General features: G+C 56.9%; 3 protein-coding genes across 3 annotated transcripts; 1 reads left to right on the top strand and 2 right to left on the bottom strand.

Annotated features, from left to right (window-relative positions):
• Positions 1–33: 33 nt before the first annotated feature.
• Positions 34–2,563, top strand: Rac3 (Rac family small GTPase 3). The gene is made up of 6 exons (XM_021637412.2): positions 34–380; positions 953–1,024; positions 1,233–1,350; positions 1,460–1,522; positions 1,799–1,958; positions 2,077–2,563. Exons 1-6 carry the CDS (start codon positions 346–348, stop codon positions 2,205–2,207), a joined length of 579 nt encoding a protein of 192 aa, XP_021493087.1. The 5' UTR covers positions 34–345; the 3' UTR covers positions 2,208–2,563.
• A 1,205-nt stretch (positions 2,564–3,768) lies between these two features.
• Dcxr (dicarbonyl and L-xylulose reductase) lies at positions 3,769–5,635 on the bottom strand. The gene is made up of 8 exons (XM_021637382.2): positions 5,478–5,635; positions 5,306–5,403; positions 4,706–4,860; positions 4,576–4,618; positions 4,398–4,497; positions 4,256–4,320; positions 4,053–4,170; positions 3,769–3,952 (listed from the first exon to the last, which is right to left on the bottom strand). The coding sequence occupies exons 1-8, from the start codon at positions 5,527–5,529 to the stop codon at positions 3,849–3,851; spliced, it is 735 nt and encodes a 244-aa protein (XP_021493057.1). The 5' UTR covers positions 5,530–5,635; the 3' UTR covers positions 3,769–3,848.
• A 1,981-nt stretch (positions 5,636–7,616) lies between these two features.
• Positions 7,617–9,734, bottom strand: LOC110548851 (carbonyl reductase [NADPH] 2). Its single transcript, XM_021637475.2, has 8 exons — positions 9,577–9,734; positions 9,114–9,211; positions 8,857–9,011; positions 8,731–8,773; positions 8,543–8,642; positions 8,374–8,438; positions 8,051–8,168; positions 7,617–7,970 (listed from the first exon to the last, which is right to left on the bottom strand). Exons 1-8 carry the CDS (start codon positions 9,626–9,628, stop codon positions 7,867–7,869), a joined length of 735 nt encoding a protein of 244 aa, XP_021493150.1. The 5' UTR covers positions 9,629–9,734; the 3' UTR covers positions 7,617–7,866.
• Between the last annotated feature and the right edge of the window lie 8,363 nt (positions 9,735–18,097).

Below are 18,097 nucleotides of genomic sequence, written 5' to 3'. Positions count from 1 at the left end.
CACGAGGGTTTCTCGGCTGCGAGCTGGGCGGGTGTCCCTGGGAAGCATCCATCTCGGTGGCGTCGAGCCCAACCTGAGCTGCTAGCCAGCGTCCTTGTTCCCGGGTGTGGACCCTCAGCCTGAGCCTTCGGGGTCCGAGGACTGGCTGGGGCTCCGCCCCCGCCGCAGCTCGCCCCTTGCCCCGCCCCGCCTGCGCACACTCGGCTGTCTTCGCACCCGGCGCTCGGCGGCGCTCGGCTGTCTCCGGTCCCTCGCTCGGCTTTCGGGTCCGCGGCCGCTGCGGCGCTGGGCATTTCTCCGCAGCTCGGCTCGCGGCCGCGCCTGCCGCCGCCCGGCCCCGCGCCCATGCAGGCCATCAAGTGCGTGGTGGTCGGCGACGGGTGAGTGCGTTGTCCCGAGCCGCAGGGGCGGAGGGGCTGGTAGGCGGTTACGGGGTGCGGCTCGGCGGGGCGGGGCAAGCAGACGCGCGGGGAGCTGGCGAGGCTGCTCCGCCGCGCCCCCGTAGCCCGGCCGCGTGCGTCCAGGGCCTGATGGGGTGGGGTCAAGCTCCAGCTGCCCACCTTCCAGCCCTGGCACACCTGCTGCTGCCCGGCCTCCAGCCGGTGCTCGCGGTGGGTGGGGCCGGGCCTCACCTGCGCTGGCTGCCCGGGTGCCTCCACCCTCGCGCCAGCCGCCCGGTGCAGGGCGCTCTGACGCCCCTGTGCGTTGCGGCGCGCCCTCTCCAGCGTTGTAAGCCCTCGCAGCCGCGCCCACCACGGCGCTCCCTCCGAGGCCAGCCTGCTCCGCTGGTTTTCGGTCAGCCCCAGGCGGCTGCAGATCCGCTGGGCTCCGACCTACCCACCCCACCCCAGTCACCCAAACTAACCTCTAGCTCTGTGGGAGGGGGATGCCCTTGTGGGGGGTGGCGGAGGCTCGGCCTCCGGAGCCACGTGGGCTGAACCTCTTTCCACAGTGCCGTGGGGAAGACGTGCCTGCTGATCAGCTACACGACCAACGCCTTCCCGGGAGAGTATATCCCCACAGTGTGAGTGCGTGGGGGTGGGAGGGAGCTGCAGCTGGCCACTAGAGGCCAGCCACACGTGTATGGGACCTCCCCTAGGCTCCAGGTCATGCTCAAGTGACCCTGGCTCATGGTGAGGCCGAGACCCTGGCCAGAGTTTGGGTTCTGTGTAGGCTCCAGCAGGCTGGCCTCCCTGCCCAGCCCAGCCCAGCCCAGCCTTTCCACTTTGCAGTTTCGACAACTACTCAGCCAACGTGATGGTGGATGGGAAGCCAGTCAACCTGGGGCTGTGGGACACTGCTGGCCAGGAAGACTACGACAGGCTGCGGCCGCTCTCCTATCCCCAAACTGTACGTGGCAAGGGGCCCAGCTCCAGGAGTCAGGTGGCTCCCTCGCGGGGAGGAGGCGCAGACTACTTGGACACCCCTTGGACAGTTGTGTCTGTTCCTTCCCCTGAAGGATGTCTTTCTGATCTGCTTCTCCCTGGTGAGCCCGGCCTCCTTTGAGAACGTCCGTGCCAAGGTAGGGTGGGCCTAGGGGTCCTAGCGGAGGACACAGGCCCGCTGGCTGAGGGAGGCACCAAGGGTGTCAGGGAGGTCAGCTCGCCGCTGGCCATGGGCCTGGCTGAGGAGCTGTGGGCAGTCTCAAGCCTCCCTGGATGGGTATCTTTGGGCATTGCCAGACCCAACAGACTCCTAGTCACTGTGTAAAGCAGGAAGAAGCCTCAGGAGCTGGGGGCCTGCTTGGGGCAGATTGGGGTCCCTGAGGCCCGTGAGGTCAGGACCCCTGTTCCCACAGTGGTACCCAGAGGTGCGGCACCACTGCCCACACACACCGATCCTGCTGGTGGGCACCAAGCTGGACCTCCGCGACGACAAGGACACCATCGAACGGCTGCGGGACAAGAAGCTAGCCCCCATTACCTACCCACAAGGCCTGGCCATGGCCCGAGAGATCGGTGAGGAAGCGTGGGGCAGAGGTTGGGGGTGTGCTTTGAGGAGGTTGTCCTGCCTCTGCTATTCCCTGACCCCCGCTGCCCCCTTTCCCACCGTCTGCCCTCCCTGCAATGCTCCTAGGTTCTGTCAAGTACCTGGAGTGCTCAGCCCTGACCCAGAGAGGTCTGAAGACTGTGTTTGATGAGGCCATCCGGGCTGTACTCTGCCCACCTCCAGTGAAAAAGCCAGGCAAGAAGTGCACTGTCTTCTAGAGCCCCATCCGGCCAGCCTGGATGAGGAGCCCTGGCTTGTGTGCCCTCGTGTTGAGCTGTCTGGTGTCCCTGAGTCTTCGGTGGGAAGTGTGAGGGTGGGGAGGGGAAGCCTGGGACAAGGCTGGGGTGCTGGGGTCCTGTCTCCTTTGCCTCCTTTTTCTGGGATCTAACTCCAGCCTTCCCTGGTTCCTACGGGAGGCCAGGAGGGAGCAGGGTCTCCCTCAGGGCTGCAGGGGCGGGTCCAGGCAGCCCCAGGATGGGCTTCCCTGGAGGGGAGGGTGGGGGTGGGGGTTGTTCATCTCATCCCAGGAAAGGGCGGCTCCTTCTTATTTTATACAATAAACGTTCGCCACCTCCTTTGTCTCACTGTCTGCCCTGCCGTCCACCCTGGTACTTGCCCCAGCCACTGCCCTGGAGGGCAGAGGACTCCGGCATCCCTAGCAGCACCTTGGAGTACAGGGTTCCGGGCTTAACACAGCACATGAGGGAGAGCACACCACTTGGATCAGGGATAGGCTTGCTTAGCTGCACACAGGACAGCCTGTGTGTGCAAGCCTGGGACCTGGTGGGGGCTGGGGGCCGTGCTTCGGCAGCCCTCAGTGAGCTGACGGGACAGTGTCAGCTGAGGGCTCCTGGGAGCCGATGACCCATCTCTGCCTGGCGTGAGTCGCTAACCAGTTACTGACGTGGATGTGGCGGGCTGCATTTTGTCCCAGGGGCTGTCAGACCGTCCCCGGATCGTAGGATGCCCTGAGCGACGGATTCTCCCCGGGTGTGTGCACGTACGTGGTTCATGCTGACTCAGAGACCTGTTTGGTTTTCCAGGAAGTTTGCCAGTGAGCTGTTAAACAGTTCTTATTAATAATTAAGTCACATGAACTTACAATTAGTTGTGCTGAGAACAAAATCAACAGATTTGCCATTTCCTAATTAATATGTTGAGATCCTTTGCACCTCATGTTACTGTTTACGGGGTTCTACAATGGACCTCCACATCTCCGAGTCCCCCCAATTCCACATGAAATGATATCAAGTAGAGAGCTTGGAGTCAGCTGGTGGAGGCTCCCCAGCTGGAATAAGGCAAATCGCACAGGCCGGGGCTTCATTTATCAGTGGCCCAGGCCATTGGAATTGAGATATTGCAAATTAAATACACCAGGACTCTCACTATGCTGTAAATATCTCAAAAAGTGGGAATGCTCAAGAAAGCAGCTAAAGCTAATGAAGAGTTTGCTCAGCTCATTGGCAAATTAGTAATGTCTCCACCTGTCTCCTCATGGCCTGTGCTGCTCACTGACCTGCAAGCAAGGTTAGCTGGCATTTGCCTCAGAATCACACAGACCTGCTCAGTGCTTACCCAAAATGCACAGCTCCACCAGAAGCCTGTGGACAGGCCGTCTTTACCCAAACTGAGCAACCTCTTGAGGATCCGGCCTTCTGAAGGTCCTACCTTCCACCCCATGCCAGATTGCTGGCCAGGCCCGAATGTGTGGGAACCAGGCTACAGCCGCTGTGGGGAGAGGGCACAGATCTCTGCCCATCTGAGAGTCAACACGCAGGCTGGGCAGAGAGGTTTATTGGAGGGATGAGGGGACCATGTTCTGAGCATAAAGCTGGGCAGAGTATTGTTGGGGATAGGACTCAGGTAGCCAGGAAGCCCCCGTCCACCGGCAAAGTGGAGCCAGAGGTCATTCCGCTCCTGTCGCTCAGCAGGAAGAGGATGGCGTCCACCACGTTCTCCACCTCTGTAGGCAGGGGGAGTCCGGGGCACACATGGAGGAGCTCCCCTCACCCTGCAGCCCCAGCCGAGCCCCAGGCTCCAGTCTGGATTCCTGCCTAACTCACCAGCAAACTTGCCGAGGGGGATGCGATCCAGCATAGCCTTGGCCTTTTGGGGGTCACTCCAGTTGATCCGGCCCATCGAGGTCATCACTACTGTGGGGTTGACTGCGTTCACACGGATCTGCGAAGAGGCCAGCGAGGTAAACGACACGGGAGGGCATCCTGCGCATAAGGACCGACTGTGGGAGTTGGCCCAGCCCACACACCTTGTGGGGCCCAAGCTCTAGAGCCATCATCTTGGTCAGCATGTCCAGAGCGCCCTTGGTGGAACCTGTGAGGATGGTTGTTGTGGAGCCCAGCTGGCCGGGAGGGGAGTGGGGTGGAGTCAGGCTGGCTGGAATTACTCACAGTAGACACTATGGTTGGTCAGTGCACGCTGGGAGGCCTGGCTGGAGATGTTCACAATGGCCCCTGGGACTCCCCGAGCGATCATGCCCCTGGCCACGATCTGAAATGTTGAGGGACATGAAGCAGAACTACCGCTTGTCTTTCAGAGTTCCTGTTCTAGTTTGGTAGGGCAGCTCACCTGGGACACCTGGATGACAGCCCGAAGATTCACACTGAAGGACCTAGCAATGAACGGACAGCCTGGTCAGGGGCAGGACCGGGGCTGCAGGGGAATGGCTCGCCCCCCCCCCCAAACCCTGCTGGCTTACTGGTCACAGGCCTCCTTGGTGACTTCCAGGAAGGGCTGCAACAGAGCCACGGCAGCATTGTTCACCAGCAGGTCCACTGGTCCCACAGAGCTCAGGGCCTTTTCCGTGGCCTCCCAGTCTCCCAGGTCCACACACACAGGCTCCACGCCAGGACACTGTGTATTGGAAAGACGCAGAGCTGTGTGCAACTGTGTCCCCAGAAGGGGGTGCTGCTTGCCTCCCCCACTTGACGAGCGGTAGCTGGTCTGGGAGAGTTGGAAGGGCTCTTTCAACTGGAAGGGTCAGGGGTTCCGGTTATGGCAGCAAATTGCCAAATGGAACCTATAGCTGGGCGACACAGCCCCACCTCCGGGCAGTTCAGTTCCTCTCGCCTAGCATTCTTGGACCCAGGACTGCTCTCTTCGCAGACATTTCAGTTTCTTCCAAACTCAGGGAGCAGGAGGTCCTAATGGACCCCGAGCAGTTGCACAGGCTAAGGAAGGAGTGCCGTGGCTGGGAGCCCACCCCAACGCCAGCGCACGGCCTGCAGGGAGAAGCTTGCTGCGGGTGAAGGGGGTAAAGGTCAGTGGCCGCCTCCTCACCTCTGGACACAGTGCCTACCTCGCGGACCAGGTTGTCAAGGTCCTCTTGGGTCCGGCTCACGGCCACGACGTGTGCCCCGGCCGCCCTCAGCGCCAGCACGGTGCTGCGCCCGATGCCTGAGGCGAGAGAGGGTTAGAGCGGCACTCCCTCCGCTGCGCGACCCTGCCAGCGCCCCTCGCCCGCGCCTCACCTTTGCCCGCGCCGGTGACCAGCGCCCGCCGACCTGCAAGCCCCAGGTCCATGGTGGCCTGGTCTGGTCCGGCCGGGGCAAGACGGGCTCGGAGTTCCGGAATCGGGGTGGGGCGAGGAGAGCCAATCGCACGGGCTGCGCCCTGAGAAGGGCGGGCATATTATAACAAGAGCTCGTACTGCCGGGCTGATTGGCTGAACGGAAGTGGGCGGGACCAACGCAGGGCGCCGCTAACCAGGGCACACAGCTCCAAGCTGCAGCCCGCTTACCCTACTGCGCGGGTAGACTCGGCCTAGTCACCCCTGCCGAAAAGACGTCCGCGAAAAAACATGCAGTAACTTTGCCAGGAGTTTCATGGCTACTCGTGAACCCGAGAGGCATGTCCCAAAACGTTTCTATGTGATCTTTCCCCAGATCTGGGAATGGGTTGCAAGAGCTCGTATGTAAAGTGGATAGTTGGACTTTCAAAGTTGGGCAGTGGTGAGGCACACCTTTAATCTCAGCACTCCCTGTGAGGTCGAGGCCAGCCTCGAGTTTCAGAACAGCCAGGGCTACACAGTGAAACCCTGTCTCAAAACAAAACAAAACAAAACAAGCCAGGTATGGTGGCTCACGGCTGTAATCCCAGCACTCAGGAGGCAGAGGCAGGCGGATCTCTGTGAGTTCCAGGTCGGCCTGGTCTACAAAGTGAGTCCAGGACCGCAAAGGCTACACAGAGAGACCCTGGAGGGAAGGGAGGGAAGGAAGGAGAAAGAGAGAGAGGTCCAGAGAAGCCAAAGCACCAAGTTGGCATCAAGGGGAGCTGAAACCCAAGGCCACCTCACCCAGCTGTCATCAGTCCCTCTAGAGAGTGAGCAGGACAAGAAGGGCTGGGGCTGGGTTTGCAATGTCCATGAGCAGTGGCCGGGCAAACACTGTTTTCCAAGGCCTGAGAGTCGGCCATAGAGTGATGCATGTCCAGCTGTGCGCTGGATCTTCCTACAGTGAACTGTGCTGTTAGGGGGCACAGTGAGGAAGATGAGCCCTGCTCTGAGGCCCTGCTCTGCCAAGCAGCAGGGATCTGGTGACTGGGGGCTGTGGGCCCAAGAGGTGCACGGCTGCAGGCCTCCGTGGGTAAGAGCACCGGCTGCTCTCCCAAAGGACGTGGGTTTGATCCCAGCAACCATATGGCAGTTCACAACCACCTGCTCCCTCTTCTGACCTGCACAGACATACAGGGAGACAGCACCCATCCATATAAAATAACAGCAATGTTTCAAAAGTTAAAGGGGAGAGATGAAGCTGGCGGCCGAGGGCTCCCTCCCCGTCTTTGACCTGCACATTTCCACAGCACCCATGGAAGGCCATTCTGTGAGCGCTGTCATCTGCTCCCAACCTTGAACTCTGCCATCTCCCTGCCAGAAACCGAGGGAGAGACAGCACCAGCCTGCCCAACACCCAGACACCACAGCTGCATAGAGCTCCTTAGAGGCCCAGTGTTCTAGGACAAATCTCACTGTTCTGTGGTGCCGGGTGCGCAGGGAGCCGCACAGGCCTTGCTCTCAGGACCTGTGTCCTGAGCTCCCTCCCTCTAGAAGGTCTTCCCTGAGCCCATCCTCTGCTCTGCCTCCTGCCAATTCGAATGGTTGGCCACCTCAGCCTAGCAGACTACCGGCTGCCATGAGCCACAGGCAAACCTGTTGGGCATGCAAGACTTGGAGGAGCCTGCCTTTCAGGACTGTCATGCTGGTTCAAGCCACGGGACAGACCAGCTGTGAAAGCGCAGCTCCGTTTGGGTGGCCTTCTTAGCATGGCCTTGTGTATGGACCAGGCCAGGGAAGCGACACCGCCTGCCTCCCCCCCGCCCCCAGAAGAAGGCGAGATTCTGATCCCCCCAAGGGCTCCTCTCCAAAGGTTTAGGGACGTCCTAGTCCAGAATGCCTCCCTGGCCCTCCTTTCCCTCCCTTCCCGATTGTCGGAGCACCGAGAGGCACGGGCGCCACTGCAGGGGCAGGAGAACATGGACCCCTTCTTTCCCGATGAACCGCTGTCCTTTGGCCACATTGGTCACAAGGCACAGCAGGTATTGGAATGGTGGACGTGGAGGGAAATGCCTACAGGGGGACTCAATCAAGCATCCATCCCCAAGGAGTCTTGAGCAACGGTTGGGAACACACGGCCCGTTTATTTAGGGGGTAAGCCTAGCAAAGCAGACAGGGAGGACTCCAAGGATCTGAGCTTGCAGTGGTAGTGGGATCAGACAGTGACGTGGGGGCGCTGGGTGAGCTGTGTCGAGGGCAGGGCTGTGGCAGGGGGCGGGGTCATGAGATCAGAAGACGCTATGGCTTGAGGGTGGGGCCAGGGAGGCCTGCGGGGGGTGGGGGGGGAGGTGGTCCATCGCCTGGGCAGTCTAGGAGGCCAGGTAGCCAGCATCCACCAGGATGCCAGAGCCGCTGGTGGAGGCGCTGCTGTCGCTGAGCAGGAAGAGGATGCTGTGGACGACGTCCTCCACCTCTGCAGCAGGCAGACCCGTCAGGTTTTGCTTGCTTGGCTGCTGCGCCCGCCCGACTCCCTCACCCGCCGCCCCCGCCGACCTGCAAACTTCCTCAGTGGGTGGCGCTCCTTGAGCTTCCTGGCCCAGTCGGGGTCCGCGGAGACTTTCTTGCCCATGTCAGTCAGCACCACAGTGGGGTTTACGGAGTTCACCCGGATCTGGGGCCACAAGCCACGGCTGGTGTCACAGCCAGGGGACTAGCCCTGCCCGCCCAGCTCAGGACTCAGGGCTGGGCTCGCTTCCTCTGCCCAGCTGAGCACTAAGCCCAGCGCTCAGAGCCTCAGCTCACCCTCAGCCTCAGCCCAGCCCTGCCCCACTGCCCACCATCTGTCCCTCAGGTGTGGCCCAGCCCCCTATGCCCACCTTGTGTGGCCCCAGTTCCATGGCCATGGCTTTGGTCAGCATGGTCATTGCGCCCTTGGTGGAGCCTGTGGAGGGGTGGGGCGTGCTGAGGACCCTTAATTATTCAGTCCTGCACCTGGGAGGCCCACCAAAAACCTAGACTCGGGTAGTTTTTAGGGTGTGCACTCACTGTAGGAGCTCAAGTTAGGAAAGGTGACGTGGGCCACCATGCTGGAGACATTGACGATGGACCCGGCCACTCCACGGTTAATCATGTCCCTGGCCACTATCTGGAGGAAAGAGCTGGGTCGCTCACCATGCCCTAGCCCACCCTGTCCAGGTGCTCCTATCTGGGCTGAGGCCCTCCTACCTTCTCACCTGAGACACCTGAAACACAGAGCGGAGATTCACATTGAAGGACCTGGCAGGAGAGGCGCAATGAACAGCCTCTTACACCTCTGGTCTTTGGCCACCTCCCCCGCCCGGCCGCTCCCGGGTGCCCACCTGTCAAAGGCTTCCTTGGTGACCTCCAGGAAGGGCTGGTTGATAAGTACTGCTGCGTTGTTCACCAGCAGGTCCACGGGGCCGACACCACCCAGCGCCTTCTCTGTGGCCTCCCAGTCCCCCAGGTCCACACACACCGGCTCTATCCCGGGACACTGTGGGTGACGGTGTTTGGTAGCTCAGGCACTGTTCCAGCCCCTCCTGGTGATCCCTTAGGGCTCGGAGCAGGCCCAGGTCAGGCAGGCTGCGTGCCTTACCTCTTTGGCAAGGCTGACCAGGTCTGCATTGGTGCGAGTCACGGCCACCACTCTGGCTCCTGAGGCATGCAGGGCTTTAACAGTGTCACGCCCAATCCCTATAGAGACGAGGGCCCCATATATACCTGCTCACAGCAAGGGTCAGGATCCCAGGCAGAAGTGAAGACCGGAGGGCAGCTGGCTCCTGATGAGGCCCAGGGAGGGCTGCCCTGGGGCCCAGCTAGGATCTGGGTGCTATCCTGCAGCAAGTTAATTTCACCCATCTAGGGTATTGTATGGCCAGGCTGGGCTTATCATTCTGTCCTAGTGGGTCTGCAGCTATGTGCCATAAGCCTGTCAGTCCTAGCCAGCAGGAGTCAGGTTCTGGAGGGCTGAGCTGTGACAGGTCACCTTGGACCCCTGTTCAGTGTTGAGGCTGTCCTCCTTCTCCCCAGGGCCATCTTCCCAACCCACTCACACTCACCTTTCCCTGCCCCTGTGACCAGGGCCCTCAGGCCACTGAAATTCAGCTTCATGCTGCTAACCCCAGCGTCTTCTGCAGCAAGAGATGGGCTCAGGTGTTTTTTTATGGCTGGGCTGGCAGGCAGGGCAGGGGTGGAGCTAGGCACAGACCAACCTGGCCAGGGTGGCATGAACTACTTACTTCCTCCAAGGATAAACCTCTCCCTCCCCAAATATGGCAGCCAGCTATCCATTAGGGTTTGAAGAACTGAGAGATCGTGAGCACACATGTGTTTGAGAGAGAGAGGACACAGTCATGTGACAGGAAAGTGGGGGTCCTGGGGATGATGTTTGCGTTTTCTTTCTTCTGATGCCTGAGCTTTGGCACTCCTCCTACATGAGTCAAACCTTAGACCGCTGGGCCACATTCCTAACCTAGGAGATTAAAAATGTTGGTTTTCTGACTTGCCGTCTTTGGACATGAGCCGGTAATGGTTTTGATGGAAGAGAACTGCACTCCCCAGTCAGTTGGGTGCTTCAGCCTTCCTGAAGGGCCAGGACAGCTGTGCCCAGGGCATAATAGTGGCCAACCCCTCAGCACTGGCAGCTCTCAGGAGATCATCCAGCACCCTGGGCTGGCTCTAGTTCCTGGGGTAAGGGTGCTCCAGGAAACAAGACTTGTAACCTGAATTGCTCCCGGGTGAGCTAGGGCAGGTGGCTTGGAAAGCTGCTTGAGGCCAACCTCTTCCTACCCAGCCGCTAGCCCGGCATTCCTGAAGTCTGTCACTCATTGCTCCTGCTTCTCCCAGGTGACCTCCACCTGCCCCCAGAGACTCCGCCCTTGGTGCCTACACTGAGGCAACCTCTGCCCCTTCTCAGAGCATGGGTGAAGCCTTGGGGGAGATTTTGAGAAACAATCTGAGGGTTAAATTTCCATCCTATTTCTGCATCTAGGAAACTGTCTGATAGCATGCCCAGCCCTTCCTGACCTTGTGTGACAGAGTTCAGGAAAGGAATGTGTCTTTCCAAGCGAGTCACGGCTGGGCACAAGGCAGCTGTGGCCAGCAGGTTTGGGAGAGCATCTCAAGATGTCAGAGCATCTCAGGATCAGTACCAAGAAGAAGGTATGCTCAGCTCCCTGCCTCTGCCTTTCCCTTCTTGACAGTAGGGTCCACGCTGACGGGGAGTGACCCTCAGGAAGAGGGCAGACATGTTTTAGGTGAGGCTCAGCACTGGCTAGGTCAGGCTAGCTGACCCGTGAGCTTCCAGTGGTTTGCAAATCTCTGCCTTCCATTTCTCCACGAGAAAGCTGGGGTTGCAGATGCATGCGGGCCCTCAGGGTCTGCATCACGCCCCCTCATGTTTGCACAGCAAGCATTTCATCCCTGAGACATCTCCTCAGCCCGGCCCATTTTCCTTTTAGTTTCAGCTAAAATTCTGGAGAAACTTAGAAGAACCAGCAAGGTCAGTGAGTCATATTGACTTACTCTTCTCTTTTTTTCCAAGTCAGGGTTTCTCTGTGTAGCCTTAGCTGTCCTGGAACTCACTTTGACTTTGGTAGGCCAGATGGGCCTTGAAGTCAAAGCTCTGTCCAGTCTGGGATTAAAGGCATGCCACGACACCTGGCTTCCTTGACATGTCCCCAGGGGTAGGGAAACCAGTAGCAGACTTTTAAAAGTAGTGTCACTTGCAATATGTTTGTGCATTGTTTTGTTTTGTTTTTAAATATGCTTTGGACAGCATATTGGGGACATTGAGATAAGGAAAAGGAGCAATGGTTTACGATCAGTGTGGCAGGAGTGTGGGGCAGAGGTGGCCCACAGGCCCCACCACTATCAACACATCCTTCGTAAATAACCACAGCCTGCATCTAGCCATAACTACACGGCCCTGATATGAGAGTTCCACAATTGTTCTGTACTTTCAAGCAATAGACATTCAGTTTGGGAAAATTGTATTGCAAAAGAAAACTACAGATTGGGACCAGCTAAGGCAACTGATGGTTTCTGAGATAAAAATCCATTTGTTCTACTTTGCTTTCTATTGCCGTGAAGAACACTGTGATCAAAAGTAACTTGGGGAGGAAAGGGTTTATTTCATCGTATAGCTCTAGCCCATCATTAAGAGAACAGCGGGCATGGTGGCACATGCTTGTAAGCCCAGCACTGGGGAGGCAGAGGCAGCCTGGTCTACAAAGTGAGTCCAGGACAGCCAAGGTGACACAGAGAAACCCTGTCTTGAAACAAACAAAGTGACAGACAGATACACACACACACACACACACACACACACACACACACAGAGGGGTGGGGCAGAGCAGAAACTGGAGGGAGAAATCACAGCAGCAGCCATGGAGGAACACTGCTTACTGATTACTCCTCACGGCTTGCTCAACCTGCTTTAGATATATTTTTGAGACAGAGTCAGCCCTGGGCTGTCCCAGAACTCGCCATGTAGACCTAGTGGGCCTCAGACTCACGGAAACCCACCTACCTCAGCCTTGTGACTGCAAAGATTAAAGGTGTGTGTCACCAAAAGCTGCTGTGAATACAGCCCAGGACCTGCCCAGGGAGGACGCTGCTTGAAATGGACTAGGCCCTCTCACATCAATTATTAAGCAAGGCAGCATCCCACAGGCCAATCTGATGAATGAACAGTTTATCAATTATACTTCCTTCTTCAGGGCTCAGCAGTTAAGAGCACTCGCTATTCTTTTAAAGATTTATTTATTTATTATGTATGTAGTATTCCGTCTGCATATACTCTGAACAGTAGAAGAGGGCACCAGATCTCACTATAGATGATTGTGAGCCACCAGGTGGTTGCTAGGAATTGAACTCAGGACCCCTAGGAGAGCAGCCATGCTCTTAACCTCCGATAAGGAAAGGTTATTGAAAAGGTCAATCCAGTCCGAGCTTGCTGTTCTTGTAGATGACCTGGGTTCATTTCCTAGCTCCCACGTGTCTCACAATTGTCTGTGACTCCAGCTCCAGGGACTCAGATGCTCTCTTCTGCCTTCGGTAGGCACCAGGCACACATGTAGTGCACAAATGCACACAAAAAGGTTCTTTTTTAAAATTCCCACTTCCCAGATATATCTAGCTTTGTGTCAAGCTGACAAAAGCCAACCAGCATAAGATTCTCTTACAAATGACAGACAGGTATTCTCCAGGAGGAACATTCTGTGGGTCTGGTCATATAAATTCACCAGTAAATTCCTAATCCACTAGTGCACAGCTTCCCCTGACTGCAGCCAAAGTAAAGACGTGGGAAAGCCTGGCCACTTGGCAGTGTTTTAGGTATCCTTTACCCTGATGTGGCTGAGGGGAGCCAGTGGTGCAGGCACTCACGTGGGGGCCTTCCCCTCCTGTCTCCACGCCAACAGCTCCTCTCTGTGGGATCTCGGCAGACAAGAACTCTGTGTACACTTGGTGACATCTTATTTCCCACCTCGGAGCCCTCCTCTCTGTCCAGTGAGGAACACGACAAGCCCGCAGTCCAGGAGCGTCCTGGTGGCCCACCCGTGTCCCCGCCACACAGCTTACTGTTTGTGCTCTCCATTTGTTATCTTGCCTTCTGCTGACCACCGCTGCCTGAGCCTTTGGGTGAATGGAGTGTCCCCTGCAAGGGGAGGAGGTCTGGGGAGTCCCTTGCTGGTCAGTGCAGAGCTGTCTCAGGCTGACCGTGGGCTGTGTTGATCCTAAGGTCAGCTCACCCCTGCGCTAACCAGGCCTCCTGTCCTGGCCAGGCAGGCCTCTGTGGATGAAGATGTGGCCTGACCAGCCTGGGCCCACCCTGACCAGCCTGGGGCTGCCCTGGAAAGAGTCTTCAGGGGCACCCTCCCGCCCAGGCATAGGCATACCCTTGCATATCACTATGAACACCTGGGTGTGTGCACAGGTAATGGAGAGGGACAGAGGGGGCCAGTGGTGTGCCACAGGCAGGCAGGCAGGCAAGCACATCTGTCACAGGAGACCCCGGGGTCTGTGGGACTTCTGCATGTGATATGTATGTACAGGTTGGGACCCCTCTTGAACACGTGAACGAGGCATAGCTAAAGCTGGACAAAATCCTTCTAGAAGCTTCTGAGCCTCCTCTCAAATTCTTTCTTTTGAGCTCTGTGGCAAGAAGTTTTTATTTGACTTTCCTGCTCTCAGGACCTAGAGAGAGCCCTTGACAAAACAAGTTGAAACTGGACTCCGGTTCACAAAGAAATATGCCAGGCAGGTGTGGGCCACACTGGGGCAGAGTTGACCCTCAAGATTAGGGACAAGTGGACTTACGGGAAAAGGGAGGGAGCTGGGACAGGCTAGGTTCCTGCTGGTTCTGGGTCTTGAAAAGCACAGCGTGGGCTGGGGTAGAGGTCCCAGCCTTGTCCTGGGGATGACATACAGGAGGAAGGCCAACCCAAACAGGGAGCCAAATCCTGGGTTCCCTTTACACACCAAGCTGAACAGTAGTGTGTGTATGTGTGTGTGTGTGTGGGGGGGGAATACAAAATCAGAGCCGAGCATGGCTCTTGGAAGTCAGAGGTGGGCAGATCTGAGTTCAAAGCCAGCCTAATCTATAAGGTGAGTTCCAGGCCATCCCGGGTTGTATAAGACCCTGGGTCTCGAAACAACAACCTTAAAACAAATGAAAAAACAGAAAAGAAAAGACAAATTCAAGAATGGGCTTTCAGCAAGCTTCTGCTTGCTGGTCACCTGCGGTTCCCTCATCTCCACTCTGGTCTGTGGGTGGTTCCCCAGGGCCGGGAGCTTAACCAGCCTCAGAATCCCTGTGAGGGACAGCAGGTGGAGGCAGGGCAAGGCGCCTGGCCTGGGAAGGGCAGCAAGGTGTGCTATTTTGCCTGTACATTAGTGGGTAAACAGTCCAGCTTCCCCTCTTAGGACAGCCAACTGGCCCAGCTGCCTCTTGCGGCCCCCAGCCCCCATTATATAATGAGGTTTTGAAAGGATTCATGACTCATGAACTCAAACAAAGAACTTCCTACACTTGAACCTTCCCAAAATCTAAGCCCTTTTGGGTTGGGCAATGCGGGAGCCAGCAGAGAGGCTTATGTAAGGAGACACCCCTGGAGAAAGTCCGCCAAGATACTCTTTGGATTGAGAAGTGCGGCAGGCGGAGCTGCGGTTGGGATGCTATGAGAGAAGAATGGGCGAAAGAGGGGAGTGGAGCTGGACGGGCAGGCTTGCCAGGCGCAGAAGAAGGAAGGCTCGCGAGACTGGCTGCCCCAGAGGCGTCCCCACTCCTCACCCTGTCCTCTGACCTTCGTGTCTGCAGGGTGGGATGGAGAGGGGCATGTCCACCCGTGGGCGCCTGTGAACCAGAGCTGAGGCCCTGCTGGTGGGTCCCGGCGTCCTCAAGAGGGCTGTCTCCTCTGTGGGCTCAGTCGCTGTGCTGTCATCACTCTGCTTGCTCCCTAACACGGTCTCCACCACTCGCAGGGAGAGGCAGCCCTTCCCTCAGGGGTTTCTAGAACTGGCTCTGTCCCCAGCTCCCATCAGGCCCTTGAAGACGTCTGCGCCTCTGCTTCCTAGACTCGCTGAGCAGTCCTTAGTTACTGCATATCGTGGGAAACTCAGGTTTCGGGCTGCGCCTTGCCCCGGGTGACTCTGTTTAAAGAGCTCAGATATCGAGGGTGGCTTTGTGGTCTGGCATTTGTGGGTACCACAACAGCTAAGGAGAGCAAACTGGTGTGTCACGTGTGCAGGGTAGTATTAAACGTGATGGGACCTGGCCAAGCTGGGGTCGGTTGATCCTACATTAATTCTGGTTCTACAAGAGGATTGGAAGAGTTAACTCCCATTAACTGACTTCAGGCTCTGGGGGGCAAGCTCGCCTGAGACAGCCTGTCAGCTTACCAACACTTGGCGGTATTTCTGTCCCCGTTATGGATATTATCAATCCGAGGTGACTTTGGGTCTAGGGGCCTTTGAATGATCTGGCACACAGCACTGTCAAAGTTTTGTTTAAAAGAGAAAGACATAAGATGGACAGAAGTACGCCGGACTCTGCTGCTGGGTACAGCCACCTTGTGTGCCCACGGAGGACTCTGGGCTTTGGCAAAATTAGTGCAAGTCATGTGTCTTTCACTGAATGTTGGGTTCAATTTAGCAGTAAGACCCCATTATGGATGTTTCTTTATTAACATTTGTTATAAATACACTTAAATTTTAACAGTTTGCCTGCAGAGACTGATGAATCAGCCATGGACCATGCATGGAGAGGACCTAAACCCCCTGCTCAGATATAGTTCATGGGCATCTCAGTCTGCATGTGGGTACCCTAGTAAGGGGAGCAGGGGCAGTCACTGCCTATTCTTTGATCATCTCCCCATGGTGAGGTGACCTTAGTAGGTCACAGAGGAAGATGATGCAGCCAGTCCTGATGAGAGCTGATAGGCTAGGGTCAGAGGGAAGGGAAGGAGGACCTCCCCTATCAGTGGACTGGGGGAGGGGCATGGGAGGAGACGAGAGAGGGGGCTACAGCCAGACACAAAGTAAATAACTTGTAATAAATAATAATAATAATAAAATCAACGGCTTGGGAAGAGTTTGGTGGGAAGGTGCTGGGTAGCACTGTGAGGCCCTGGTTCTAGTCTAAGTCCATGTGTGCTCGCTCTGTGCACAAATGCACGGTTGCCTGGGAGATGTGTCACCATGTAACGTGCTTGCCTTTTCCGGCCTAACGCCAGGCGCACGTGGAAAACCCAGTGTAATGCTGCAGGCTTGCCGTCCCAGGGGTGGGGAGGCAGACAGGAAGCTCCCCGAGTTAGCGGGGTGACTAGCCTCGCTGAGGCGTGAGCCCCGGGTCCCCCGAGAGACCGTCCCAAAACGCGAGGCACAGGAGCGTGCACACACACATGTGAACGCACAAATCCAATTGCATAACAAGCACAAGAATTACTGTCATTTTATCCTTTAGTCTTTTTATATTGCTTAACCCTCAGTTAATTGCGCGCACATGCGCATGTGTGCATGCGAGCACCACGCGCCTGGGCACACACGTGAAGGCGTGGGAGAACACGGTAGGGAAGCTGACCCTTTCCTTCCACCGTGCGGGCTCTGGGAGAGCACTCAGGGCTTCAGGCCTGGGGGCAAGTAAGCCACCTCACTTCCGGTCACCCTGACACTCCTTAGCTCCCCATCAGACGCCAGGCAGGGGTGGCACACACCTTTAATCCCAGCACTCTGTGAGTTCCAGGCCAGCCTGGTCTACAGAGTGAGTCCAGGACAGCCAGGGCTACACAGAGAAACCCTCTCTTGAAAAACAACAAAAATCCATCCAAACAGCCGCCATGCCTTGACCGTGACTAAGCAGCTTTGGGTTTCCCCAGCGGGAGGGACCATCCCTGGCCCTGACACCGAGACCCCGGCGTGCCCCTGCCTCACCAGCACCTGGTGCTTCTTTCTTTTTTTCCTTATGATCTCGAGCCAGTGCGTCTCAGAGAACGTGGGGACGCTATGGGAGTGTGCACAATTCAGGTGTGACCACTGGAAAGAACCTTGACATTCAGCCACCGTTGCTAAGAAACATGCACACAAACAACTCAGCAGGCCCTCGGCCATGGATTCAGCTTTTCTTTACAAAGGAGAAAATAAGCAAAGTGGTGGTGGCAGCGCCAGTAATCTCAGCACTTGGAGGCAGAGGCAGGTGAATCGCTCTGAGTTCAAGGCCAGCCTGGTCTACATAGGCCAGTCTAGGACAGTCAGGGTTATACAGGGTTTCTCTGTATAACTGACTTTCAGAGACGGCCCCAGATGCTGGAAAAACTGGGGCTGCAGCAGCACCCCTGCTGTCGGTGTGTGCCCGCCATGCCAGGAGCTGAGCTTGACCTGTGACCTTCCGGGGGTCAGGCTAGCCCGGTTTTCCTCCACTCTGCACATTTGCACTACTGTTTGAGTAAAGTGAGTTTTCAAATAATCCAAGAATAATGGGAAGGGACCACCTAGCAGCTCCTCCCTCAGCACTGACCTCCATCCGCCATCCAACGGGCCCCGTGTCACTCCCCTGAGCGCAGTGCTTGCCGGGTGATCAGGCACACTTGTGCTTGCCATCTAAGTGTGGTACCACTCAGCCCAGCCCCAGCCCCCAACACAATTAAAAATCTAACTTTCATTTATGTAATCTCAATTTTTGTGATTATGTATTAATTATATTCTCATCATGCCTATTATATTCTCATCATGTCTATAAAATGAAGAGAAAAAAACTTACCAATTTCTTGCTTTGCAGAGACGATTCTAGAAGGACAAACTTCTTCCCAGCATCCTCTGTGAAACTTTGGATTCTCTACGGCCTGTCACCGCTGTCAGTTCTGCCTCACAAGATAACGACAGTGGCCTACTGGCTGTACCTTCTCACAAAAGGAGGGGTGGGAGGGTCGGGGGGCCCTCCCTTCCTGACCAGTTGTATGCAATTCTGCCCCAGTTACAAGAGGCCAGAAGATAAAGGTGGGGAAGGACCAAAGAAGGGGCCCAGGGGAAGCCCTCACCCCGCCATGGCAGGCTTCCCAGTGTGCCTGCCTTAAAGCCCTGTGC

The sequence above is a fragment of the Meriones unguiculatus genome, chromosome 7 (assembly GCF_030254825.1).
Source record: "Meriones unguiculatus strain TT.TT164.6M chromosome 7, Bangor_MerUng_6.1, whole genome shotgun sequence".
NCBI lineage: Eukaryota > Metazoa > Chordata > Mammalia > Rodentia > Muridae > Meriones > Meriones unguiculatus.
Note: the sequence above shows the minus strand (reverse complement) of the source record. Positions and strands in the feature narration are given on the sequence as shown.

Bases quoted from the DNA above. Each gene is read 5' to 3' on its own strand.
- Rac3 (XM_021637412.2), top strand. From the start codon at position 346: ATGCAGGCCATCAAGTGCGTGGTGGTCGGCGACGG. The intron at 381-952 runs GTGAGTGCGTTG...CTCTTTCCACAG, and splicing joins TGCGTGGTGGTCGGCGACGG to TGCCGTGGGGAAGACGTGCC. The intron at 1,351-1,459 runs GTACGTGGCAAG...CTTCCCCTGAAG, and splicing joins CGCTCTCCTATCCCCAAACT to GATGTCTTTCTGATCTGCTT.
- Dcxr (XM_021637382.2), bottom strand. From the start codon at position 5,529: ATGGACCTGGGGCTTGCAGGTCGGCGGGCGCTGGTCACCGGCGCGGGC. The intron at 5,404-5,477 runs GTGAGGCGCGGG...CTCTCGCCTCAG, and splicing joins GGTCACCGGCGCGGGCAAAG to GCATCGGGCGCAGCACCGTG. The intron at 4,321-4,397 runs GTGAGTAATTCC...CCATCCTCACAG, and splicing joins GACCAACCATAGTGTCTACT to GTTCCACCAAGGGCGCTCTG.
- LOC110548851 (XM_021637475.2), bottom strand. From the start codon at position 9,628: ATGAAGCTGAATTTCAGTGGCCTGAGGGCCCTGGTCACAGGGGCAGGG. The intron at 8,774-8,856 runs GTGGGCACCCGG...CTCTCCTGCCAG, and splicing joins ACCAAGGAAGCCTTTGACAG to GTCCTTCAATGTGAATCTCC. The intron at 8,643-8,730 runs GTGAGAAGGTAG...TCTTTCCTCCAG, and splicing joins CTGTGTTTCAGGTGTCTCAG to ATAGTGGCCAGGGACATGAT.